Source organism: Simochromis diagramma, unplaced genomic scaffold (genome assembly GCF_900408965.1).
Source record: "Simochromis diagramma unplaced genomic scaffold, fSimDia1.1 OVJJ01000402.1, whole genome shotgun sequence".
Classification (NCBI taxonomy): Eukaryota; Metazoa; Chordata; class Actinopteri; order Cichliformes; family Cichlidae; genus Simochromis; species Simochromis diagramma.
The window spans coordinates 8,352,312-8,379,302 of NW_024386972.1; the positions used below are offsets into that span (position 1 = coordinate 8,352,312).

Sequence of the window (26,991 nt, forward strand, 5' to 3'; positions counted from 1 at the left end):
ATCCTTCCTTTACGTTCTTCTAACATTTTTAAATATTTTTTAAAAGGTTTTACACGGTCTTCAAAAAAAGGAATTCACAATTAAGTGGCTTTAAAGTTACTCAGTTATATACCAGTGTCCTTTCTCCTTATTACATCAATTCATCAATTTTCTCTCCATTTGCGGCGTCTAGAGCAGAGGGGGGCAATTAATTTTCCCAAAGGGCCACATGAGAAACTGGGACTGTTTAGAGGGCAGCACCAATAAGCTGAAGTCAATTACATTAATTTTACCTCTTTATCACATTGGTGAGGGACCTCCACAACACACCCAGTTTCTCATGTGACCCCCTTGGGAAATGTAACTGCCCACTGGCCCCATGGTGTAAAACCAATCCTAACTGATAGAGGGTGAAAGGGGGTGTACACTCTGGATATGATGCTAGTCTATGACAGAGCAACCACAGGGAGAGGCATGAACATCCAAACTCCACACAGTAACATGCTGGTTGATCAGAAGGTTCAAATCCCAAAACGAGCTGAGCTGAGTTAAATTTGCATTAAACTCAGTTTATTTATATATATTTTCTCAGTAAGAAAATAATGTGTAAATTTTCTAGAAAAAATGAAAGGTAAAAATGGTGTTTTTTTATTACTCATATCGCCCTCATATGAATTGAAAATCTAATCACACACTTTTTGAAATTAAAGAAACAAAATAAACTTTGATAAATATACCTAAAGTGTTAAAACATTAGGTAGCAAAATCACTCTAAGCTTCATTAGCCTAATGCACTATTGCAACAACAGTGTTTGAGACCTAAATATATCAGTGGAGAAATATAAGGCAAATATAAACTACTAAAGGCAAATGGATACATGTGCGAACGTACTGAGCAAAAATGGATGACTGTATATGACTTATATGACTGTATATCAACAAAAAGAACATAAATATCCCTCCAAGGCCTACTGTTCACAGACTCACAGTCACCCTTCCGGATGTTATTAGGTAAGTGAGACAAAAATAGTTTTGACATGTCCTTTGCAGTGACCAAGCCCCTCTCCACTTGGTTCTGTCAATCAAAACCCAAAACAAGATGGCAGGCTGTGGGAGCTGGGTCTTCTTTTTAACAGGCAAGTTCATTCGTGAAATTATTTAGCTTCATCAAAGAACAACTTTCGCTGACCTTCCTCAACATTAATTATCAACTCTGTGTTATTTAGTTAAAACACTCGCCCTTGATATCAGCTTTTAAGGACTGTGCGTAGGATTCTAGCATCAGGATGTGTGTGTTGTCATTTTTTAATGTCAGATTTAAGGTTTTGTTTGCCTTTTTTGACCATTCTTAAAAACTGTCTGGTGTGTGTGTGTTTTTTACACTTCCACACAGTGTGTTCTGCCAGTTTGTTTGAGGCCAGTTCTGACATCAAAGTTACCATTCCTGTGGGGAAGTTTTTTACACATGAACTGTTTAGAGAGACTTTCCAGAACGACTTTGAACCTTTGGGCAAAGTCTACGGTGAGACAGAATGATCTAAATTCAGTTAAAAGGATAAGACATCCACATGTGTTAACGCTGTTTTTCTCTGCTCTTTTTGTGTTTTGCAAATCAGGCATATTGTACAACGACCCCATAATATTTAAGTGCAACAAACAGAATTTCCCAGACCTCCCAGAGTGGTTGCGCTTCACCCAAAGGAACCCCTATGACAACGGCTTCTTGTATGGCACACCAATGTCTCCAGGAAAAAGTATAATTGAGGTGTGAAATCATCATTTACACCAACATTGGCACAATATTCTTGCATGCTGCACATCTAACATTCACCTCTGGCCTTACTTTTGCACATTCTTCTGTCGTGATGGTAGGCCAAACAAAGATAACATTCCAGCGCAGCTACAGTGGAGACAAATATGAAAAATATGCGGCTATCAAAAACAGCTGTCAGGATTTGTTGTCAAATCCCCAGAGACAAAAGCCTTGGGCCTCTTCTCTTCAGCTGCTATTTTGAACCAACATTAAAAATTCAGGAAGTAAGCTGTCTTTGAAGAAGAAGAGATACAAATGTCAGAAGTGACACTTTAGTCTCAACCAAACAGAATTTATTTCAGTTAGAAAACATGCTAAATTTTCGGTGTAAACACAGAACACAGCTGTATTCTGATTCAAAACTTTTCCCATTGTAACAAACTACACGCCATTTTTTTAAGTGCATTAATTTTTTGCTTTTGTTTAAACAGTTCATCCTGTTTTTGTTTTGTTTTTTCGCTTTTCTTTTTACAGAACAGTGAACATAAAGTATTAAGCAGCTATACAGCAGAAAATGTAAGATATTAAACTAATCTTCACCGCTTTATTTTCTTTATTTTTGTTTTAGTGTAAGTCTTAAATTATTAATATATCTCTAGATATATAATAACGAATTGGTTTTGAAACAGATACTTTTTGTTACTGTAAGCAAAAGCGTTTTTCATACACTAATGAGCAGACAGCAGCTAAAGGCACTCTGGGAAATTGACAGCAAATGGAAAAGCGGACATTTAAGTTTTGCAAAAGGTGCTCTTGGAATGCATATGAACTGTCATAATCTTAATAATATTACATTTCATTCTGACAGATTTATGCCACCAACCAGCGGAGCTATGACACAGTCAGACACCTTCTCATAATCAAAGTCGTTCCAGGTATTTGCGATGAATCCGTCCCATTACGTTTAAGTCCCAAAATAATAGTTATAATGAATGAGGGTGTGTCAAATGTCGAAACTCGCCGGTGTATTTACAGACAAGATTCTGCCCTATCAAGTCGAAGTCTTCATCAAGCTGAGAGAGATTGAAAAAGTGCTGCCCTCTACTGTTCAGGATGAGATAAAGCAGGATTTGCAGAAGCTGTGGGACACAGAGACCCTGGAAATGATCAACATCACCAACGCCCTCGATCGTGGTGGCAGAGTTCCACTCCCTCTTGCAGGGCACTTTGAAGGGTAAACTGAGATCTGTACATTCTTATACATACTGGGTTTATTTAAAATTATGTTTTTTTTAGTACTACTACTTAAGTTTGTTGTATTTTATTAGCACCGTGTTTGCTGCTTTAACAGAACTTGCTTTGGGAAAAAAATGCATATTTAGTCAAATTTGATTTGTGACAGTGTGTATGTGAAGGTAGGGTCAGAGGAGTATTTCTCCAAATGTCTCCTGAGGGTGCTGACACCGGAGAACAAAAAGCAGTGCAAGGAAGAGGCCAAAATCAAAGTCCCTGGAGAATGCCACTTCTGCATAAATCCCAGCAACTGTATCACCTGGTGCAAGACGGAGCTGGTGAGGCCAGAAAAGATGCACGCCCAAGAAGGAACATATATATATATATATAAATGATCAAAGCCTCAATCGATTATTTCATTTTGTCTCATTAACTACTAAGCAGAAGCAAACAGCGTAAAGCTGTTTATCTCATCTGCTGCTCTGTGCTTCATTTTAACGCTCTTCCTCCTCCTGCAGTTTGATCTGACAAAGATGAAGCCGAAGCCACCTGCTCCCACGATGGGTTCAGGGATTTTGGAGGCTGGAGAGGACTTCAAACCTCTGGAGTCTCCCCCAAACAGAGACTATTTCCCAGACTACATCGTGACAGTGATTGTGCCCCTGATCCTCGCCATCATCCTGTTTCTGCTGCTGGCTTACATCATGTTTGGCAGAAGGGAAGGAATGTATGTATCTAATTTTAAATCTAATCTCTGAATAAATATGTAAAGGCTTTGGATGCCAAACTATATTTTTCCCTCTTCCCTCTACTGGGATTTTAATGTAGTCATCCAAGTGGGATAAATTCCACCAAGGATGGGAATCTATTTAAACATATTTAGACTTTTGATTGATCCAATATTAAACGGATATTTTACTCTTTTTCTATAGTGGCAAAAGGAATGCAAGAACAAACCAGTAAGTACTTTGTTTATAACAGATTTTGAAACCTGATTGTTGTCTTTCAATTTAAAACATGATCTGATGGTTAACTTTTTACTACCAGTCAGCTAAGACAGCATTATAAGTGATATTTCACAGAATGAATCTGAAATATAGTGCAGCAAAAATATTTCCAAGCTTGCAGAAAAAAAAATCTGTATGTGATGTGTGCTGCAGAATTCAGCTGTACCACCACTACACCATCCATGAGAACACTGACGAGCTGAGGACCATGGCTGGAAACAGAGGCATGCCTCCACCCCTCTCCACACTGCCCATGTTTAACAGCCGGACTGGAGACAGGGCCTCCCCGCTGCAGTCTGACAGCATCCCACTCATCATGGCCCAACAGTAAGCACCACACCCATTATCAGTTATGTGCACTGAGCTGCCAGTCTATTAGGTACACAATAAGAACCTAATGTAACACCACTCTAATGTTGCTCTGATGATGCACTGGGTTGTTCTGATCAGGTATGCTTCTCCTGTCATTTTCCAAATAGTATCGCAGGGTGGAAATTTGACAGCACTTTTCTATTTTCTCAGTTCTTTCAATTTTGCAAACACCACTTGTTGAAACATATCCCCAAACCTGCTGTTTCTCTTTCAGGTCATGTGTAAGTTCTTTGCTAGATTTCCAAAAAGATCACTTTAAATATTTACAAAAACATCTTCCTCCTCAGAAGCAATACATACTGTATATATATGAGGGGTGACTCAAGTCTTTTGCTCAGTATTGTAAAACAAATGAAGCTTATAATAAGTTTCATCAAAAGTCATTCTTGTGTCCATGAATCAATACCATTTCAATAGAAATTGTAACCAAACAGCCGTCACAAATTACCAAATGAAAATCTACATACTCAAATATGTTTGTATGACCAGCAGTTTACAATCTGAAGTATTTTGTTTATGAGAGTATAGCATATAAAGAATAAATACTAACATCTCATCACACCTGCCATCTGCTGTTGGTGAAGTTAGTGTCACTATTACTGCTGTGTTGCATGAGTTATTCTCCAACAGTTGTAATAAATCATAATAAATAAAGTAGTTTTTAATTGTATTTATTTTCTTACTATCTTGGTAGAGATCCATACAGTGACACACTGCCCAGGTAAGCCCATTCACAGGATTCCCCTCCGCATTGATTCTGCTCGGTGTTGCTGATTATTCTAAGAATATTTTTTTGTGTGTGTTTACAGGAAGTGAGAGCAGCGATGGATAAGATATAACACATGGAGTATTATTAATAACCTCTCTGAGACACAGTTTGTGGATTATATTTGCATTTGGATATTATAATTTCTTCCTGTTTGGGTTCCATTAAAGTAAATGAATAGTATACTAATAGCTCAGATGTTGTGTATATCAAACTAATTATTGTCACACGTTGTAAACTAATACATGGGTCATTTTATAAACACTGAAGCATGTTTTGTGGATTAAATATTTCTTTGGTTCATAAAATATTTTGTTTATATTTATTAATTTCTTAAAGGGTATGTGATGACTAGTTGGACAAACTTTGGAAGAAATCCATTTGATTTGATTAACCCAGGCTGCTAAAAATGTATATTATATGAATTATTATTCATTCACGTATTATTATATTCCAGCAAAAAATCATGTTCTTACTCTGGCATGTTCTATGACTGACCTGAAAGATGCTCAATATCCATTCTTTATATTCATCTTATCCTTCTTTAGTGGTAATACAATAAAAAATAAGAAGGGACAGCTTCGGTTTAGATATGCTTTTAAACACAGGTTGTACATGCAGTAGATGTCAGGCAGAGGTAGGGTTTGAAAGTTGGAGTTCAGCACCTGCAGCACGCATGCTCTGCTTTATGAGCTCAAAGTAGAAATGCTTTGTTTACACTTTGCTTTAGAGAATCAGCAGCTGCAGCATTAAGGGAGCTAGAAAGGATAAAGATGAGCTCAAATGTATGTTTAATTTGGATCTGTGTGTATGCTGTATATACAAAAAAAAAACCAGGATATTTTTTTATTCTTATTTCTTACTATAGTTTTGTATACACTCACTGGACATTTTATTAGTTACACCTTCATAATACTGGTTTGGTGTCCCTTTTGCCTTCAGAACTGCCTCAATTCTTAATGGCATAGGTTCAACAAGGTGCTGGAAATATTCCTCAGAGATTTGGATCCATGTTAACATGATAGCATCACACAGTTGCTGCAGATTTGTTGGCTTTACTTCCAGGATGTGAATCTCTACATCCCAAAGGTGCTCTCTTGGATTATGTTCAGGTAACTGTGGAGGCCGTTTGAGTACCAATGAAGTCATGTTCAAGAAATCAGTTTGAGGAGATCAGAGCAACTGTGACATGGTGTGTGATATCCTGCTGGAAGACACTGGGGTCATAACAGGATCAGCATGGTCACCAACAATACTCAGATGGGCTCTGGCATCTAAACAGTGATTAGTTGGAAATGGAGCTCATTCCAGGCTATATGTTTCCACTCTTCTACTGACCTATTCTGGTGATTCCATTTTAATTGTAGCTTCACTTTCCTGTTCTTACCTGACAAGATTGGCACCTGGTGTGGTCTTCTGCTGCTGTAGCCCATCTGCCTCAAGGTTCAACATATTTCTTGTTCAAATATGCTCTTTGAACGTGATTGTAACAAGTATTTGAGCTATTGTTGCCTTCCTATCACCAAAAAGCAGTCCAGCCATTCACCACTTTCTCTTTTTTAAACATTTTCTGTAAATCCTGGGAAAGCTGGGAAAATCCCAGCATATAAGCAGTTTCCGAAATACTCCGACCAGCCAGTCTGGCACCAACAACCATGCCACGTTCAAAGTCACTGAAATAGCCTTTCTTACCTAATCTGCTTGAGTTGAAGGGCATTTATTTCACCATGTCCTAAATGCGGTGAGTTTCTGCCAAGTGATTGGGTGATTAGATATTTGTGTTAATGAACAGTTGAACCCTAACAAAGTGGCCGTGAGCAGAGAGATACATGTGGGTTGTCTCTGCTATGCAAGTAAGCTGTGATGTTCTGATTCACAGCATGATTTTGTTTGTTTTCTTTCTTTTGTTTGCTTCTTATCCTGACCGGCTTTACACGAGTGATGTTGTTTTTATCTATAAATATCTGTTTTCTAAGTCACCTCATCATCCTCATCATCATCACCTCGTCACATTCGGTGAGTTGGGCTGTGACAGTATGAACCACTAATCAGTTTTGCCAGTAAATTGTCTAGTGACAAAGCAAACTATGAAGAGGAGATCAGTTCAACATTGTATACAGATCATTCATCACTTATGGCTGGATCAAAAAGAGGTTCACCCTCTTCTTAAAGGGTTGCAGCTTTTATCTGGATTTGCAGGATGAAAGCCTATGAAGCCTGCAAATAATAGCAGCTTTGCAGTGCACTGCAGCAGTAATTTTCATTCCAGTTTGCTTCTGTGCTTTGCCTGCAGGAAGCAGCCATTGTTGCATTAGACATCCAGAAGGAGTCGCTGGTGGTGTATCTTCATTTGGTATGGGCGTTTTCTCTTCTGGGACAAGCATTCATTTCTGCAAAGTTAGCTCCTTGTTTTTCAGTGTGACAAGGAAACAACTACGGCTGCTTCACTGATAATCCTGTTACAGTAAATTCAAACTGCATTTTGCAGTATTTTAAGTTTGGTTTCTTAAGAAATTTAGCTAAGGAGCCAATAACTTTTTTAGGCACAAAAAAAGGCTAGAGTTTGGTATATTGGCCTTGTTTTCACTGCTGCTTAACAAAAAGTAGTCAGTGCAACTGTTGTGGAACAGTTGATTTCTAAACACATGGACAAAATTGCTTCTGTATCTCTCGGCCAGAGACCTAGCTCTCTAAAAAAATCCCAAAAAACAGCTTCAGCGTGAGCTATCTTCTCTAAAACCTCAGTTTCACAACAGTTGCAAAACAGGACAGTGAAAACTCTGCCACTGAGTAGACCACTTCACATGCTTTATTTCAGCACCCAAAATAATTAAAAACATCTTGATTTATTATACATGTACAAAATAAGTACAGAATCTCTCTTTTAAACCATGAAAGTGGGTCTGCTTCAAATTCTTTTTTAAGAAACCCTTCGCAAGAAAGACATCAACAAACAACATAAACAACAGGGTGGGAGATGTGTGCTGTTTGGTTTTGGTTTTTTTAGTAAAGAGGAGTTTTCCACAGGGGCAAACAGACAGAAAGATCAACACTGAACACATGGGCAGGGAAAATGATATTGAACCAGACATATTTGCATGCAATACAATTGCAGTGATCACTTTTTCAGAGGACCTCTGTTATCAAACCAACACTTAAGAAGAAAACAATTGCACTGCATAGACAACAAGACAAGGAGTCAATTTAGTAGCACCAAAGGTTCTGCAGTACGACAGTGTGAGTTTCACCATCAAACACCACTAGCTGGACCTCATTGAATCGGTAATAGCACCTTTGAATGGTTTTAGTGTTCCCCCAATAGACTTGTGGTGTGTGACATAGCAAAAAGTGGGGGTGATGTCTTGTTATGAGGTAGCCATCTAGATTTTGCAATGAAGGTGAGCTTTTTAGTCTTGCTCTTTTGCTGGTGTTTGCTTTGTCTGCTCAGCGTTCAGGTGTTTTTCTCATTAATTTAGAACAAGAAGACACTTCACACTTTTTACAATTTATTTAACACCAGAAAAATGGTACATATCATTTGTTGTTTTCAATGTCCTTCTGCAGTGGTAGAAAATGGCAAAAGTCACCTGTGTTTCATTGCATGTGCAGATCTGGGTTGTTGTTTTTTTTTGTTTGTCTTAATCTCCGGGGGGAAATTTTACACAAGCATATATTATTTTCTTGTTGCCAGTGAAAACAAAAGATTCTTTTTAAAGTGTCCTCGTAGTTGATTTTGTTTGAAGTAGCAGTCCCAAAAAAAACTTCTCATGATTGGAAAGACACAAACACTGTCTTCAGTAGAGTGGTTTTAAGCATGTGGACCAATGGCAGCCAAATGAATGCATAGAAAGAGGATTTAGAGATGACTGCTAGAAAAAAAAACAACAATGTCATGTCCATATTTCTTTCATTTTTACAAGAAGCAAACAGGGCCAACTTGGACGCCAAATTCCTGATCAGGTGCACCAACATCCATAGGAGCAATGTCAATGATGGGCAGGCGGGATGTTTTTGATGTCTTGTAGTCAATGACTGTCTTGCCCCATGTGCCAGTGTGTGACTGTAGAGAGAAACAGAAAGGAGACATTGTAAGAGATTAGTTTCTCTTTTCTTATACTTGGATCCTGTGTAAGTTTAGCCCTGGGGCAAAGAGAGAGCAAACTCACCGTGCAGCCATCCTCGCTGACACTGTATGTGAAGCGGCTGTTGCCCTCCGCTCTGATCTCGACGTCGTTGGATCCCTGGAGAAGCAGAGCCTTCTTCAGGTTGCCGGTGGCAGAATCCATGTAGGCGATGCTGTTCTTGCAGTGGTATGTAACGTTCTGAGAGGCCTGGTTGGACATCAGGCGCATGAAAGTCATCTGGATGTTGACATCCTCGAGATCAGCTCCATCGCTGCCATACTGGAACTGCGTGACGGAGAGAAGAGAAGCACGCATAGTGTCACAGGCCTAATAGTAAAGCATGAATACTGTCCAGGTTTGTTCATTTGCTCTGTTTTCTCACCTGGAATCCACCGGTCATGGACTCGCTGAACCAGACGTGCTTCTTCTCTCTGATGTTCTTGCTGAGGTACCAGTTCTTCATGGGGATGGTGGACTCGCTGGGGTAGACACAAGTCTCACCAGTCTCCATGTTGCAGTGGACCTTGACGGCATCCAGAGAAGAGCCCTGGTTGGGATCAATCCAGTACATGCCTGTAATACAGGGACATCAAAAAAAGAAAGTCTCACGCTGAGCTCACCCTCGTGTTATACTTTATCTAAAGGCTGTGTCAGAGAATTGATCTGCGCTCACCGCTCTTCCACTCAGGGTGGCACATCCTCAGATCACGGCACATGCGGGCTGGGCTCTTCTGGGTACCGTCTGGGCTGCGGATCTTCTCAACCTTCTGTGTCAGGGTCTTAAGGGTGGTGTCAACCTCCATGTCACGATCACGCATGACATTAGGATCATCAGCGCGGTAGTGGCCACCACGCAGGGGATCAGGGGCCTTCTCCTGAACAGGCTGGCTGATGAACTCAATTCCACTGCCGGGAGGTCCAGGAGGTCCAGCAGGTCCGGGAGGTCCAGGAGGTCCCTGTTTTGAGACACCAGGGGTTGCTTAACTTGTCTGAAGGTGTAAGAATATGGATAAAGTAATGATAATTGCTCAACTTACAGCAGGTCCCATCTCTCCATTGCGACCACGAGGTCCAGGAGGTCCAATGGGTCCAGGCAAACCGTTCACACCATCCTTACCAGAGGCACCGTTTGATCCAGAAGGTCCCTGTGGAGGAAAACCAAATGATCACCTTTTGCCTTGAACTGATTGACAAATTTGAAGGAAAACTTTAAATAAAGAAAGTTTTGTGTCTGTTAACAGTAGTACTTACTCTAGGTCCAGCGGGTCCAGAAGCACCAGCAGGGCCTCTCTCTCCTGGGGGTCCCTAGAGACAGATGAGGATGCTAACATGAACTATGGTATAACAAAATATAGTAGAATATAGAAAATGTGATAAAATCAAGTTTAATAAGTCCATAAGTCAATTTTAAAAAGTGAGACTGATTAATGTTGTATTTTATAAAACTTGATGATGGATGTAACTAGCAACTGTTTATAAGACCTTAATAAACTCCAGTAAATATCCACCTGAATCTTAAATGCAAATCCAGCTGTGGGTAACAGGATAAATGCAGCTATCAGCACAAAGTTTTTATTTCTTCCAAAGTGCTAATGTGGTAACTGTTACTCACAGAAGGTCCGGGCAGACCAGATGCACCAGTGAATCCTCTGTGTCCCTTGTGGCCTCTCTCTCCAGCTTCACCAGCCTCTCCTCTGTCTCCCTTAGCACCAGCTGGACCCTGAATAAAAGAAAAAGAAGATCCAGATGCCATCTCATCATTAGACAGTAATCAGTCTTCTTGAATATGTAAAATTTATGTTTCATATTAATAATACATATTATACAATGAAAAACGTACAGAAGGACCACGAGCACCAGCAGGGCCAGAGGGACCAGCAGGACCAGAGGGACCCTAAAGGAAAGAAAGATATGAACATATGAATTCAGAAAAAATCACAAGTGTGTTCATTTTGTTTAAATGTGCTCAAGGTAGCTACAAAGTGGACTTACACTCTCTCCACGGTCACCAGTTTTGCCAGAGGGGCCAACTCCTCCAGGAGCTCCAGGAGCACCAGGAGGTCCAGGGGGACCACCCAAGCCAGTCTCACCACGGTCTCCCTATGAGTGCACATTTCCAGTGAGAAGATAGTTTCATGCATGTCAATATTATCAAATTAGCCAAGTTAAATAGGGTTACCTTAGGGCCAGAAGGACCATCACGACCAGGTGCACCATCATGACCAGGAGATCCCTGTGGAAGTAAAGCAGTAAAGATGTTCGCCAGCGAAACTGAATTTGTGGGAATTGTGAGTGCATTTTTAATTGTACTACCTGAGTAGCCCGATTAGCCCAATTAATGGTTAAAGTACAGAAAAAAGGGACTTCTTACCTCACGGCCAGCCTCTCCAGTTGGACCAGACAGTCCAGGGGGTCCAGCAGGTCCAGGGGGTCCGCGCTCACCGACAGGTCCAGATGATCCCTGCTTTCCAGGCTCACCCTAAAGAAAGTGCATAAGAAGTCAGTCCTCTAGATTCCTGTGGATGCTCTTTGCAGAGCTGAACCTTTCTAAGCACCACCCAGAGAGAGAGAGATGCATATGAGAACCCAAATGTCCAATGTGATCAAATCAGATATTAGCTGGTCTTTCACCTTTAGTCTGTGTGATGTCAGATGGACAAAAGGAAAACTGTGGAATATTTCCCAAGGAATATTGTAATATTGCCATGTCCTTACACAAGGATGGTTTATTTAACATTGTATGTGTCCAAATTTCTTTGCTACTAATTATATATTTCATAGTGAGTTTGCTCTTTGCAGTACTAGTTATTATTCCTTTAGCCTCAGTATTCGACAATGCATTACAAAAAGTTGTGTCCAAACAAATGCTGAAGGTTACAGGTCAAAAGGGCAGAGCATGACAATATAGACTCCAAAATATATTTGACCTAATAATTTAATGGGAAAGTGTATTATATATAATGTGTGTTTATCACAACAAATGCATGCTGTTACTTTGATCTGTCATGTTTTAAGTGATGTAATTAACAGAGTCAAGAAAATGAACCAAGTAGTCTAAGTTTTTTTTTTTCATCTTCTGGTTGAGCTCACTGTATTGTCCCCTACACAGAACCCCCTATATAAGCAGACATAAAGGATTTCAGACACAAACTCACAGATGGTCCAGGCAGACCACTGAAACCACGCTCTCCACGCTGTCCAGGGAGACCTACAATACCACGCTGTCCAGCAATACCTTGGGGTCCAGGGATACCAGGGGCACCCTGCACATAAGGAAATAATGGTTAGTTATGTTTTAGACTTTCAAAAAACACATAGAATATCTATTATGGACCAAAAGGGTAACAGTGACTTACAGGGGCTCCATCAGAACCAGCAGATCCTTTCTCGCCACTAGGTCCTGAGGGTCCAGCAGCACCAGCCTCACCAGGGCGGCCAGCAGGGCCAGTCTCACCACGAGCTCCCCTTGCTCCATCTTTGCCAGTAGGTCCTCCGGGTCCAGGGGCTCCAGCAGCTCCCTGGAAACAACACACAATGTTATGGTAACATAAAAATCACTGATCGCTGTTCCAATATAACATAGATAGATCGCACTAAAAATGATCAGAAACTCACAGCAGGGCCAGGGGGTCCAACTCTTCCAGCAGGTCCAGGGAAACCAGTAGCACCCTAGCAAGACACACAACCAAACCAAATACGTGATCAATGAAGCTTTAAAACACATAAGTAACTGTAACTACAAATAATCTCATTGAGTTTGTAAGTCAGAGTGTCAAAAGAAAAATATGAATGAATACTTACAGGGGAACCAACACTACCACGAGCACCTTTGGGTCCAGGAGCTCCAGCAGGTCCCTGTTGACAGAAATATTTGCAAGTGAGGCATCTAATACCAACAATGCTAATTAAAATAGGAAAAATATGAATGTTTATGTAAACAGTATATGCAATTTCTTATGAACACAATAATGAATCTACGGTGCAAAACCCCCCAGAACATTTTATTCCATTTATTCTATTCCATTTACTATATATTCACCAGATGTATACTACAAATCACAATGAAGGTCAATCTACCTGAGGACCAGCAGCTCCAGCAGGTCCGGTAGGTCCAGGAGGACCAGCGTCTCCCTTGGGTCCACTGTCACCACTCTCGCCCTTAGCACCAGGCTGACCATCAGCACCCTGAGGTTGGAGATGAAAAGAAGAAATGCATCAATGCATGGCTTTTTTTGCGTCTCAAATGTTATCCAAAGTCAACAAATTTGACTTTTTTTTAAGCATCTAAATTAGTGAAAAAAAGGGGCTTACAGGAGGTCCAGCAAATCCGGCAGCTCCAGGAGGTCCGTGCTCACCACGGTCACCCTGTTGAAGTAATAAAGAAAGGTCATTCAGTCATAATAATGTGCATATCAGAGTTATAAATATTTTGATTGTTTTTCCCCAGGTTTTAATCTGATTTTGAGTTTAGAAAAGAACTTACAGGGGAACCACGAGGACCACTAGGTCCAGCAACTCCAACAGCACCAGGCTCACCCTAAAACCAGAGGTGAAGGAGAAAAAAGGAGGTCAGTAGGCACATTGGTTGCTAATCCCAATCACGTATTTTATGATCAATGACACTTGCAGATAAACCACATTAAAGCCAAAATTAAGTAAAGCACTGAATTTCTATTTAACTCGTGGTTGGTCTTATTATCTTTTAATATTGCATTAATGTGGCATGCTATTCATCATGTTTCATATAATTATGACATTGACTTGTGCATACTGTAAGTGTGGGTAAAAATGTTGTAAGACTACTAACAAATTTCACTCCAGACATGAAAATTGAATGAAGAAAAGGTCCTGTAAAATTGTTAAACTCGAACAGCTAATATTTGAAGGCCAAAACCAATTTTTTGTCCAATCTCACCTTCTCACCCTGAGCACCAGGAGGTCCGGGGACTCCAATAGGACCGGTCAGACCACGTGGGCCATCTTTGCCAGGGGCACCATCACCTCCCTTGCCACCAGCCTCACCCTAAAAAGAGAAAGGTTACAAAAAGTTACTTGTGTTGATATAAAAATGACAGAGCTACAGTTATTTGAATCATTACAACATTTCTAGAGTAATTAAATCTTTATTAAATATTGGGAAAACATGATATAAGATTTCACATGATATAACAGGTATAATACATAAGATATTTTATCTTCACTGAGCTTAAAAAAATTTAATGATGAGAAAATCGAACTGTGCACGCCTTTTTCTTTATACGAATGGGATTGGTGTGATACTCACATTCTCTCCTCTGGCACCGGGGAGACCAGCGGCTCCACGCTCACCAGGCATTCCCTGCATACCGGGGGATCCCAAACCACCGGGGGCACCGGCAGCACCAGGCTCTCCCTGGGTACACACAAAAACAGGAAGACTCACATTGTTATCCAGCTAACACAGGTCACTGGAGCTCAACAAATGAACCATGTTGGTAGATTTGTTTCTGTTATGATAAGCACGATGAGTTTAAGAAAAGGAGAATTTTGCTGGTCCTAAATCTTATTTTGGTTATTTGCACCGATGCCCAGTGATTTTAGTCTTGAGACATTTGTTGTTTTGCAGCATTTTCTAGTTTCTCTAACTCATGGGTTAATTAGTTTTGCACTCAAACCTGCAAAACTAAAGTGAAGAATTATCTTTACAGGCTTGACATTACAGGCTGATTACCACCAGGTGATGGGTGTTAATGTGTTTTTCTGGATCTCTGATATTGCTCTCTGTTGAATCTGAAGCTCAGGTTGTTTCTGTCATAAAAGCAAATATAAATTGTCCACAAAGTCACCTGTTGATGAAAAAAACACCTTTACTGCTACTGTTTTGCTTGTACACATTTATGTTTAGCAGTTTCTTTAAACCTTAAGCATGTGAAGCCATAGACTAATGACAACATGTTGAAGCAGAAAGCTTGCTCTATATGCTCTAAATATATTATTGTTTATTCTTGAAATGAAAGAATATACATACAAAATGCTAAAATTACCTTTTTTTTAAAGTACAGAGGAGGTAAAATCTATTGGCTTTATAGTGTGGCGGGTTACACCTTTACCTAACAGGCAAAAGATCCCTAGTTTAATCCCAGGAGAAGATTGGGGCTGCAACAGGAACCCTGCATAAGGATCTACCAATCAAATATGTAGTGACAAAAACAGACCTGCAAACTAATCTACGATATACAGGAGTGTGTGTTTTTAACATATGAGTTTTGTGATGGTTTAATAGTGTTGCACAGCAGCTACAAACACTAGATCATTTTTATATGCGATCCAGGTGAGGTCTGGGTTGAAAAATATGTCCTCTATCTTTAAAATGCAAATAAATAGGACTGTGACAAACATTTCTGAACTGAAAACATTACAGTTCCTTTGCAACATAAATAACTTGCTTGCTACTTTTAAGTCTTTATATAAATATGATTATTCTTGGTGCCATATCCACTCTGAACATCTGATTTTTAATGAATGTGTCGTTTAAATGTCCAGGCAGGCTGGTTTATACTATAAAAGAAGAACTTAAAAACAAAGGGCAGAAATACTGAATAGTTTGCTCTCCTTGTTTTCTGAGAAAAGCTGGGAGTAGAAACATACCTGAGTAAATATGTGTTTAGTTTTTGGTGGTTTACAACTTGACATCAGGTAGATTTTTCAATTTTATTTCTGTGCCATTTCAAAAAATGGACTGGATTTGACACACAGCAAGAAAAAAAAAGGAATCTCAAATGCCAAATCAGTAAAGTTTCTTCATTGTTTAGATGTTTTTCTGACCTACCTTAGGTCCATCGTTACCAGCGGGTCCAGGAGCACCACGGGGTCCGGTTGGGCCAGCAATGCCAATTCCACCACGCTCACCAGGGAATCCTCTGTCACCCTGAAGGAAAGAAGGAACTCATCAGCCACAAAATGTTTTGCCAGTCAGTTGATGTCTACCACAGGAGCTGAAAATGTTTTGCTTCTGCAACAGAGGGGATACTCACTCTTGGTCCAAATGGGCCAGAAGGTCCTGCCTCACCAGGAGCACCCTGAATAAAAGAAGGAGAAGGGAGAGGGTTATGACGTCTGACTTACTGTGTCAACATGAAGACAGAAGGGGGGAAAGCTGGTTCTAGTGTGTCCTTTGTAACTGACTACATACCTGCTCACCAGGCTTGCCAGTCTCACCAGTAGAACCTTGGGGTCCAGGAAGTCCCTGCACAGGGATGAAAGGTACAATGTTTTAGGGTTATCAACTGACGTTATAACACAACAATAGATATGAGAGTGCTGTGGCTGTTGGAATAATGTCTAAAGCCCACCTGGAATCCAGGAGGTCCAGCGGGTCCCTGCTCTCCTTTCTCTCCAGCAGGTCCCTAAACAAAAAGACGAGAACAAAATGATACAATGCAAACTCTGATTCACCATAAGCATCCATGTCAGCCACATAAAAGATACAACTATGGCTTCTGTCCTCTGATACATCAAACTACTCAAATGCTATGCAAACATAATTTCTGTTTAATAATGCAGATAAGATACATACACCGGGGCCAGAAGGTCCAGGAGCACCAACATCACCGTCTTTGCCTGGAGCACCCTGTGATTAAAAACAGCCAAATGCTCGACTGTTACACTCTGTTTCCACTATTATATTAATATATACAGTCTTTAATGGTGGAACTTGTTTTAAGTGACTGTTTAAGTGGGAAAAGTATAATTACTTACAACAGCGCCAGCAGGTCCAGTTGCACCTCTCTCACCAGGTTTACCACCATCACCCTAGTAAAAAGAAATAAGTGCATATTTATATCTGCCACATGGGGAAATTCTGCTCTATTATTTCTATTTAAATTAATTTCTATGGGCTAAAAAGAAAAATCACATCCATGACATCTGGAAAGACAATGAGCAGAAAAGCTCTGTAAACTCACAGAAGCTCCCTTGGGTCCGGGGAATCCCATAACTCCAGGCTGTCCTCTGGATCCACCGGGGCCAGGAGGTCCAGGGCGACCATCTTGTCCAGGAGCACCCTAGATATAAAAAAAACAAAACAAAAAATGAAGTTCTAAGAGTGATGTAACATATAACATATGTTTATTTGATGCTCAATACTTACAGCAGGTCCGGCTTTGCCATCAGGTCCAGGGCTTCCAGGGCTACCAGTCATACCCTGAGGAGAACAGTTAATGTGTAAAATTCATGACCAAAACATCACAGAAATGTTGCATTTGAAGAAGTACATCGTCGTGCTAACCTTCAGTCCAGGGGCACCAGGAGCACCAGAGCTTCCAGACTCACCAGTGACTCCCTGAGCTCCCATTGGGCCAGGGGCACCACGCTCACCTGGGGCACCCTGTAATATAAGTTAATAAAAGATCTAGAAGCTGTGATACTGGATACAATTTATGACTTAAATGATCAGTAATGGCTTGTTTAGCTATTCTGACAGGTTTGAATAAGTTGGAGTAAGGTGGCTAAGTGATTTTAGTTGACTAACTCACCTTGCCACCAGCACCTCCATCAGCACCAGGGAAACCACGAGCACCAGGGGCACCCTAATGGAAGAACAGAGACACCGACCAAGTCATTAAAAGGGAAGTAGGTGCTGGGCTCCAAATACTAAGATGAATCCCCGTGGGAATTTAGCACACTGCAATTTCAGAACACTTTGTAGAAAAAGAAATCAAAGGGTTTCAACATGGACATTTTCAATTAAAACATAATGAGTGATGGTGAGAAAGTGTTGGCTATTTTAATGCTGTTTTCCATAAGGCACACAATTTCACATGGTCGAAGATAAAGAGGGACAAACATACACGTTCTCCAGGGGGTCCACGGGGTCCAGCACCACCAGGCTCTCCACGAGCTCCTCTCTTTCCCTCCTCACCAGAGGGGCCAGCAAGTCCCTGAACTCCAGCGGGTCCCTGCAAAAGAAAGGAAATTTCATTAAACCAAGCATGAATTTATTATCTTGGCAAGATGCAGTGGAAACTGTTCAGGATCGTTGTATTTTGAAACTTACAGGCTCTCCCTTGGCACCAGGCTCTCCCTTAGGACCAGAGGGACCAGGGTCACCCTGTTGGCAGAAGCATACACATTTTATTTAGCTATCAGGTAATCTAGGATCTATAAAATACTGACAAAAACATTAAAAAACACTAAATCAATTGCCAACGCACATTGTTACCCTTAGGGCCAGGAGAACCAACAGCTCCCTGAGCTCCAGCAGGACCACGACTACCGGGGAAGCCAGGAGCACCAGCAATACCAGCAGCACCCTACAGATGGAAAATGTGGGGTGTAAGCATACTTCATGTGCAGGACTGAAATGGAATAAATGTAATCATTGTAAATGATACTTACAGGAGCACCCTTAGAGCCAGCGGAACCATCAGATCCAGGAGCACCCTGTTAAAAGAGGAATAATATAAAATGTTGAAATTGTTCAGTGTTTTTTTATTATAACATCTGAGATAGACATGATGGTATGTGTAAGTTGAGCATCTACTCACAGCAGGTCCAGCGGGTCCAGCAGGTCCGGGGTTACCAGGCTCACCACGTGCTCCCTGGGGTCCCTCAGATCCACGGCCTCCTGGAGCACCAGTCTCTCCCTGTGCACAAAGACAAAAATATTTCATAAATCTGCACCGCCAATATTATGTCTGTGCTCTGATAAAGGAGAAGGAGACCACACTGAACATCAGAAACATAATTTAAAGATTAAATATTATATACACACTAAATATCACTCAAAAGACAGGCAATTTTCTATCAAAGCTATGGTGTATTGCTCTTAGCTATACAAGTGGAAAATAAAATGTATTTTGAGCGTAACACATGCACCTAACAATATTATTTATGAAGGAATTTGAGCACAAATAATGTGTGTTTTTAGAGACATAACTGTCCCCACAATAATCCTAAAGTGATTTATCTAGAAAGAAACTTCAAACTGCATGATTGTTCTGTCATCATGATTGTTTTTTTTATTCTCCTCCTCTTTATTCCTAAAATAAACCAGGAATTTGTGACATCATAGTAGGTGAAAGTTACAGGATATTTAAAATAGCTCCTTCGGTAATGGCATCAGGAAGGAGAGGCACCAGAGATTAACGTGCCATTAGAAGCCTACTGATGCCATCTGGTGGTTAGACTGTTCACCTGAAGTATACAGTATTAGGCTAAATACGCTATTAGCAATTTTACTGCTTGGGTAATAGGCTACAATCCATGCTAACCTTGGAGTATATTGTAATTCAAATGGCCTGAGGGTGAAATCTGGCCAGTGCCAAGAAGCTTTAGGCATTCAAAGAGCTTTACAGACCAGATGTGTAAGAAAAGATTGAAGTGGGTTAAGCCGAGGCCTTTCTCATGGGAGAGGAGAGATGCATGACATTGGACACAAATTTCTCATTTTGGGAAATTCTGTGTTTCTTGAGTTAGATGTATGTAGCTTCTACACGATTCTTACCAGGAAGTTTGCTCGTAATGTTCTACTAATAAGCTACTAATAATTGGGGAGTTGATGAGACACCTAGTGAGGGATTAAGGGGATAATAAGCTAAAATATTGTCATGGTTCTCCAAAGCTTTCCTTGGCTACCTAAATTTTGAGATTAGACTTGAGAGAGCTTTACTGTCACCATTATCTAATGGTTATAAATATAAAGGTCAATCAGGAAAGCTATTATGATATCATATGTACTCTTGAACTCTTTTGGGTGACTTACCTTAGCACCAGCACCGCCAGGGAATCCAGAGGGGCCAGCAGATCCAGTAGGTCCCTGAAATTTAATATAGAGCATATTAAGACACAATGCTGAGCCACAAACATTGTAATAAATTGATTGGAAAGCTGAGGAAGAATCCCTTCGTTTATGGTATGAATCTCTTACTAAAGCATTTTGTGGACAGATCTAAGTTATAGTCTCGAATGAATTTGAAATGAACAATGCAAAATTCAGTACTTACAGGAGGACCAGCAGGACCGGTGTTGCCATCATTACCACGAGCACCCTGCAGAGGAGAGAAGAGATTACATCAAATATTTTCAGATCCAACCAATAGTAAGACACGAAACATGAGAGAAGAACACAACAATCTCCCAGCTTTTGTGTTGTTTTTCAGTAGTAATTATGGGTCTTTTAATAAGTGACTAAGGAGAGGAAAAGTGCTTACAGCAGGGCCGGGAGCTCCAGGGCGGCCTCTCTCTCCGGGAAGACCACGAGCACCCTAGAAAAGACAAAAACAAACCAAGGTCACAAGAAGGTTTGGCCTAGTTTTTGAAGATATGCGTTGGAAAAAATGGCAGTGCTGCATCTAATCTGAACTGTTATTACAAAACAGTGTTTAATCCTTAAAATGATTCATATGTCAACAACTTGATTAATGGGAGCAAAAACATACCATGGCACCGGGGATACCATTCTCACCAGAAACGCCAGGCTCTCCCTGTAAACAAATACAGGAAAAAGACAAGAGATCAGCTTTAAATTGTGGTTTTATAATGATGCAGACTAATATCATTTCACAATGAAATGCCATCATTGTGAAATCTTACCTTAGGGCCAGCAGGTCCAGAGTCTCCCTTGGCTCCATCTAGACCGCTGAAGCCCTACAAAGAAAATTAGCGAGCATTTTAAACTCAGTCACCACTCATAACTGTTTAAAAGTGATTTTTTTTTCTTTTTATTACTATTCAGACTCACTCTGTGTCCCTTGATGCCTGGAAGTCCAGGGGTGCCAGGGAATCCACGAGCACCCTGCATGAGAAAAAGAAGAACGATGTGAATAACTTCGACTGCATTTGGAAGGTAGCACAATGAGGCCTGGAAAACTAAACATAATGGATAAATATGTGGAAATGAATATATTTCACAACAACTTGTTTGTCCCTACATACATGCTGAATAACAGCTTTTCTCAGTTTAGGTTTCATTTATGGCCTACCATCTCCTGACCTTTGCCCTAGTGGGAACCACTCACCTGAGGTCCAGCAGCTCCGCGCTCACCGGGGCGTCCAGGTTTGCCAGCCTCACCCTGTTGTAAACACACAGAGACGCGATGAGGAATATGAAGTAAGCTCGTGCAAACAAACAATCAACAAAAGCAATTACAGACCTCAACACATTTAAAAGAATAGCATATTCACTATTTTAAGTGAACCAATATTAGTTATGTGTCCCAGTTAGCTAGGCATGAAATTTCTGTATGAAGTGTCCCAGCAAACAAGCATAGACATAAATAATAAAATTCTCAATAGATCACTTACATCATCTCCGTTCTTTCCAGGGGGACCAGCAGGACCACGAGAACCCATTGGACCCTAAAAACACCAATAAATTACTGGATTAGCAAAACACACTGCTGACTATTTTAAGCAAGTGTCTGAATATGCTCTGTGCTGCTCTAGGTACAGCACAGGGAATTGGTTGGCATGAAAAAAGTGATTTGTGTCAGTAGGTCAGTGATTAAAACAGGAAGTAGAATGAATACAGGAAGTATTCTGTCTAAAGACTTTCTGGGGTTCACAACCAACTTTTACACTAGCTCGAACTGGAAAAAGGCACAGACAAAACAAGGGAAGGTAGAGGTTTAGTAGAACGTCATGTATACTCACAGAAGCTCCGGGCTCACCAGGCTCTCCAGGAGGTCCAGTGAAACCCTGAGGACCCTGAGGGACAACGAGAGAAACATTTCAGTGTAATAGCTTCTTTAAAGTATTCATTTTCCTGTTTTACATCTAAAGCAAGAAAACATGTAGGGAAGAAATCTCTGGCCTATTGTAATTGCATGGTTTTACAAATGCATGGAATACTTGGACTACCGTTTATTTAATAGAGAAATACTTACAGGGGGGCCGGAAGATCCAGGAGGACCACGGGGACCCATAGGACCCTATTGACGAAGGCAGAGAAGAAGCCAATAAATACTTGCACCTATACATAATTATCAAATGAGGGTATTTTGAGAGAGATAAAAACCTACTTACTATTGGGCCAGGAACAGGTGGGCCACTAGATTTTGAGGGGTCAGAATATTGAGGAGAGAAGTTCTGTGGGAGGAGCACATAAAGAGTTAATCACCAAACACCTCAAGGTACAGTTACTGACCCAATGTAGTGGAAGACAATAGAAGAGCATGACAAACTTTGCACAGCACACCATCTTCCCCCCTACTGTTAGGTCACTGTTGTATGTTACATAGTCACTTGTTAACACACACCCTATAGTGTAAAGACTCGTTTTCTAAGGTAGGAATAGGATGTTCTGTATGGAAATCAATATGATCTATTCAAACACGGACATTTTAAAATAGTAAGAATCTTTTTATGTATCAGTTCAGGTCACTAGATAAACTTCGAGCACTCTTCACTTTGAGACATTAATGTGAGGAGAAGGGAGCTGTCAGTACTCTCAGTGCTGAAATACACATGGAGGAACTGTCCCAGCTTTGAAGTGAAATCTTCAGCACCTTGATTATTAAATTGGCGTTCAGTATAGAACTGAAGACAATCCATGCCAGATGGCAGAAGTAACATGGAAGAATGAGATGGGTCTCATTTGTCATCAACAAAACTCAGTCCCTGTCTTGGATGTTCTGATGCGATGATACTTACTCCGCCAAGGCCAGGGGGGCCAGGGGGGCCAGGGGGGCCAGGTGGGCCAGGATCGCCAGGGATTCCATTACCGCCGGGATAACCAGGAGGACCCTGGGGAAAAAAGATTAATTAGCAATATTCAGGGCTAGTTATTTCAATTATTTTTCTTAATTTCACAAAGCTTAATAGCAAATATAAAGGGTCTTACAATATAAATCAATAAACAGAAGAAGTGATGTAGATGTAGTTTTAAGTACTTAAAAAAGCTTCAAAGTTGGCCCTAATGTTTCTCCTCCTCCTCCAATTTCTCTTTAATCACTTGTGTAGTTTGCAATGACCTTTTGACCTTCTGACCTAATTATCAAAGGTCATCAGTAACAAGCAGCTTTATCAGAAAATCAGTTCATCAAATCAGTTTGTGAGGGCTCACTTAGCTGATGCATAGTGATTGTGTCTATTTTGACATTTTTAGCTAGTCAAGAATATAGGAAACAAAACATCCTCCTTCTAAAAACAAACACAACCAGCCACCTGTTATGCACCAATTATGGTGATTCAAAAGATTTGGAACTAAAGCTGAATAAAATATTATTATGTCTCATGAGAACAGCAAAAAACAACCATCTTTGTTTCAACAAATTTCAGAAGAAAACCATATTTCTGAAAGAGATAACAGACCCTTTGTCAGTTTTAAACAGACAAATGGCCAGGTTTGTATTAAAGCAATCATATATATATATATATATATATATATATATATATATATATATATATATGTGTGTGTGTGTGTGTGTGTGTGTGTGTGTGTGTGTGTGTGTGTGTGTGTGTGTGTGTTTTATATATATGTAAAAAACATATCTGTCACTTGTACTGACAGACAAGAAGAAGATGTCTTCAATAGTATGAATGTTTTTAATAATTTAAATAATGCAGCACCTACCGGGTCTCCCTTGGGGCCAGTGGGTCCTTCGGGAGTTGTCTATGGACAGACGGAAAACTGGAGTTAGGCTAATTCATATACAAAATAATTAGATATAATAATAAAAAGACTAATAAAAATAATCATCATCAAAAGGGAAAGGTACCTCAGTATAATCTTGACCTGGAAACAAACAGAAAAAAAAATGTCAGCACCTCTTTAATGTTCATAGGAGACACATTTATTCATATTTAAAGATAATGGAAAAGGCGAAAGTGATGGGTAACTGTAAGCAATAAGTTGTCTGTAGTTATTTGTGAGTGAAGGCTGAATCATCCATGAAATGCTGGATTTCTCATAATTATCAACTCCAACCCAATCTAAAACGCTAAGTAATTTTTGCAGTGGAAAAAATAGGAAAGTAGGTATAAGTTCAGCAGAACCCTATACTTTCACTGCATATGTGGACTGAATGGGAAATTATATAATCATTGCCAAACTTTGCCAAAGAGCAGGGATAATCCATTGTTAAAAGAATTCACATTTAAAAATTTAGGGATCAAAACGTAATCCAAAATGATTCGGTTCTGAATGAAAAATCCTTAAACAAGCAGGCAGATAGGCAGGCAGGAAGGCCAAGGGCATTGAGTCCTTTTGAGGGCAGAAAGCCATGGCTGGTCAAAGATGGAGCAAAAGGGAAAGTGGGTGGTGCCAAAAAGCTAAATAAAGCTCGGAATTGGTGAGCAGTACCATCAGGGCAGATAGGGCAGCACTCTCCGTCTGGAATAATGGGATCGGCGCAGTCGGATGTGTCCTCACAGATCACCTCGTCGCACATGACGGTTCCGCTGTCGCAGACGCAGATCTGGCAGGGTTCTGGTTTCCATACATCCTTGTCGTTGTACAACTGTCCATCTAATGTGCAGCTGCCAAATGTTCCTGAGACAAGAAAATCACGATGAGTTAGGCGATAATGTGATGAGAACAAAAGTTCTAGAAGTTAGTACAACTAATTTGTGTTTAGATTGAATAGTTTGGCATTTGCTACACCTGCACAGGTGTACATTATGGTGGATGGGCTTTTGCTTAAAGACTGTATCAAATTCATATAAAAGATCAAGGGAGCTAGTACCACGTAGACCAGACTCTAAATAACACAAACACAAAGCTGGCATATTTTATATAAAAACTGTGGGCTGTTATTGACCTTAGAAAACTGTGTGTTTGGTGACTGATGTGTGATCAGGAAAGGAGCATATAATAAAGTCTAACATCCACGCACATCTACAGGAACTACATATAATTTGAGCCGGTCAAATATAGAAATTCTGGCTGCAGAGAGATAAGGGGTAGTAATGGTCTTGTCCAACTGTCCTAAGTAGATGGTCCCTCCTGAAACATTTGATTATAACTCTGAATGGAAACTTTCGTGGGGCCTACGCAGATGTCAGGCAGTGGATATGAGGTTGGGCCAGAGAAATGGGAGGATGAATGCACAGTTCCAGTATTTGCCACAAAGCGGCGCTGTTACCCTGCAAAAAAAACACCTTCCGCGCCCTCGCCGCTTTGGTGATTAATTGACGTCTAGACTGGCGTTTTTAACGGACGACGTCAGACTTAAGCGATTTTTCCATTCTCGCTTTTTTTCAGGTAACCGTGTCCAGTTTTACACAGCCTGAAAAAAACGTTTAATTCGGTGTGCTTCTTAGACATTAGACATGAAGTTTTGCCTTTTCAACTGAAACAGTAATTTCTCACACTTGATTACCAAAATAAATTCTGTCTGCTCTCTCTTGATGCGTTTTTGGTGAACTGTTGATTAAAGATCAAGTCTTACAGGCTTTGACGCATGCTTAACAGCTAGAATGCAAACTTATAAAACTAGAGAAGACTGCTTTCCAGACAAAACAGATATAAACGATTTGTTTTATCAGACTCATTCGCCTATCTAAATTTTCTTCAGATCTCATGGAACCATTGTCCTGTCACTGCGCATCAGACACAATGCAGCTGCTCCCTTCAGGTTTGCACTCCAGCAGGAGGACGCACACTGAGCATGTATCTGCATGCCAGTGAAAGGAGCAGTCAATAATGGAAAAAATCCAGTCTATAAATTCCTACTCGCTTCCAAGTCTCCAAAGAAACCACCAAAGCGCCTCACTGTGTAACAACTTTCACCATGTCTGCCCACTGGAGTCGGGTATCCCGCAGAGGACGATCAGCTCCAGCAAACTGCTCAGCATCCTTTGCTGGCTATCCACATCCTGAGGGTGCCAACGCTCCAAAAACAACTCAAATCAATGTTTGAAAGTGATACTTACTATCATCCTCGCCTTGACCTCTCGCCAAAAGCACTGTTGCGCTGAGCAAAAGCGCTAACCGAATATCCACAAAGCTGAACATGTCTAAATATTAGACATGTAGATTCTTTGCGGAAAAGGGGAATCCTCTATCTCCTCAGACACCACTCATACACGGTAGGGTCCGGTCTGTGTGTAACTCCAATCCAGACCCTAGCAGAAACTCCCTACTGCCTAAACAAATGAGTTAACTTGGCTTTTATATGCCTAAACTTTTGGGGAGGTCCTGTGCGCAGCAGATAACTTGTACATGTTCAAGTCAGAGGCCCTCCTTCATCAGAGAGATGGGCCGTCTTAGAACATGTCAAACAAGTTCACGTTTCAGCTCAAACGTGGATGATGAGGAAAGGCATCATTTACACGCAGGCTCTCCACCGCGCAGACGTGTTTTATCTTCTTAACGCTCCGTGGATTTTCTTAATTGACACTCGTGTTGAGGCGTTTTGTCTTTCCCGTGTTCATCGATATGCTGAGCAGCTGTTTGCTTTCAGATGTGCAGGAAGTTGAGTTCTTTTTCACAGTTTTATTTCATGACGGGAGTTTTATTTTATTTATTTATTTTATATATGTAAAGGGTTCAACGCAATGTTTGAGGAATTCAGCCGAAGAGAAGTTTGCGTAATTTACGCACGAAGAGTAACAAGATTAAACAGGATATTTTGGGACTCCTGACATGTTTGTAGAGAAACATTTTGTGTATGTATATGTAAATGTATTCAATTCAAGTAAATTTATTCAAACTTAAGCTGAAAAGAATTCATTTTATGGTCTTATGGTCCATTTCTTTATTCTTGGGGCCTAAACACTTTCGAGTATCAAGCATCTGCAGGACATTGCAGATTACACCAGTGTTCTGTGTGTACAGAA

General features: G+C 40.5%; 2 protein-coding genes across 3 annotated transcripts; one reads left to right on the forward strand and one right to left on the reverse strand.

Moving 5' to 3' along the window:
* The first annotated feature begins 1,012 nt into the window (after window positions 1-1,012).
* Window positions 1,013-5,406, forward strand: sgca (sarcoglycan, alpha). The gene is made up of 11 exons (XM_040039467.1): window positions 1,013-1,115; window positions 1,373-1,501; window positions 1,596-1,744; window positions 2,601-2,667; window positions 2,768-2,966; window positions 3,135-3,303; window positions 3,484-3,692; window positions 3,898-3,924; window positions 4,126-4,299; window positions 5,039-5,065; window positions 5,154-5,406. The coding sequence occupies exons 1-11, from the start codon at window positions 1,079-1,081 to the stop codon at window positions 5,158-5,160; spliced, it is 1,194 nt and encodes a 397-aa protein (XP_039895401.1). The 5' UTR covers window positions 1,013-1,078; the 3' UTR covers window positions 5,161-5,406.
* A 2,531-nt stretch (window positions 5,407-7,937) lies between these two features.
* Window positions 7,938-26,295, reverse strand: col1a1b (collagen, type I, alpha 1b). Of its 2 annotated transcripts, XM_040039464.1 has the most exons (51): window positions 26,086-26,295; window positions 24,515-24,703; window positions 23,931-23,947; window positions 23,786-23,824; window positions 22,864-22,956; window positions 22,237-22,299; window positions 22,098-22,142; window positions 21,865-21,918; window positions 21,517-21,570; window positions 21,231-21,284; window positions 20,954-21,007; window positions 20,806-20,859; window positions 20,652-20,696; window positions 20,424-20,477; window positions 20,217-20,261; window positions 19,976-20,029; window positions 18,759-18,857; window positions 18,610-18,654; window positions 18,426-18,524; window positions 18,269-18,322; window positions 18,063-18,170; window positions 17,748-17,801; window positions 17,501-17,599; window positions 17,363-17,416; window positions 17,178-17,276; window positions 16,972-17,025; window positions 16,790-16,843; window positions 16,566-16,619; window positions 16,406-16,459; window positions 16,248-16,292; window positions 16,043-16,141; window positions 14,519-14,626; window positions 14,150-14,257; window positions 13,718-13,771; window positions 13,546-13,599; window positions 13,312-13,419; window positions 13,036-13,089; window positions 12,850-12,903; window positions 12,591-12,752; window positions 12,390-12,497; window positions 11,606-11,713; window positions 11,414-11,467; window positions 11,227-11,334; window positions 11,075-11,128; window positions 10,847-10,954; window positions 10,486-10,539; window positions 10,272-10,379; window positions 9,908-10,190; window positions 9,617-9,807; window positions 9,277-9,519; window positions 7,938-9,170 (listed from the first exon to the last, which is right to left on the reverse strand). In XM_040039464.1, the coding sequence occupies exons 1-51, from the start codon at window positions 26,165-26,167 to the stop codon at window positions 9,024-9,026; spliced, it is 4,335 nt and encodes a 1,444-aa protein (XP_039895398.1). In that variant the 5' UTR covers window positions 26,168-26,295; the 3' UTR covers window positions 7,938-9,023. The 2 variants fall into 2 exon arrangements, with proteins under 2 accessions (XP_039895398.1, XP_039895400.1); XM_040039466.1 differs by lacking the exons at window positions 17,363-17,416; window positions 17,501-17,599; window positions 17,748-17,801; ... (2 more) ...; window positions 18,426-18,524; window positions 18,610-18,654.
* Window positions 26,296-26,991: the final 696 nt, after the last annotated feature.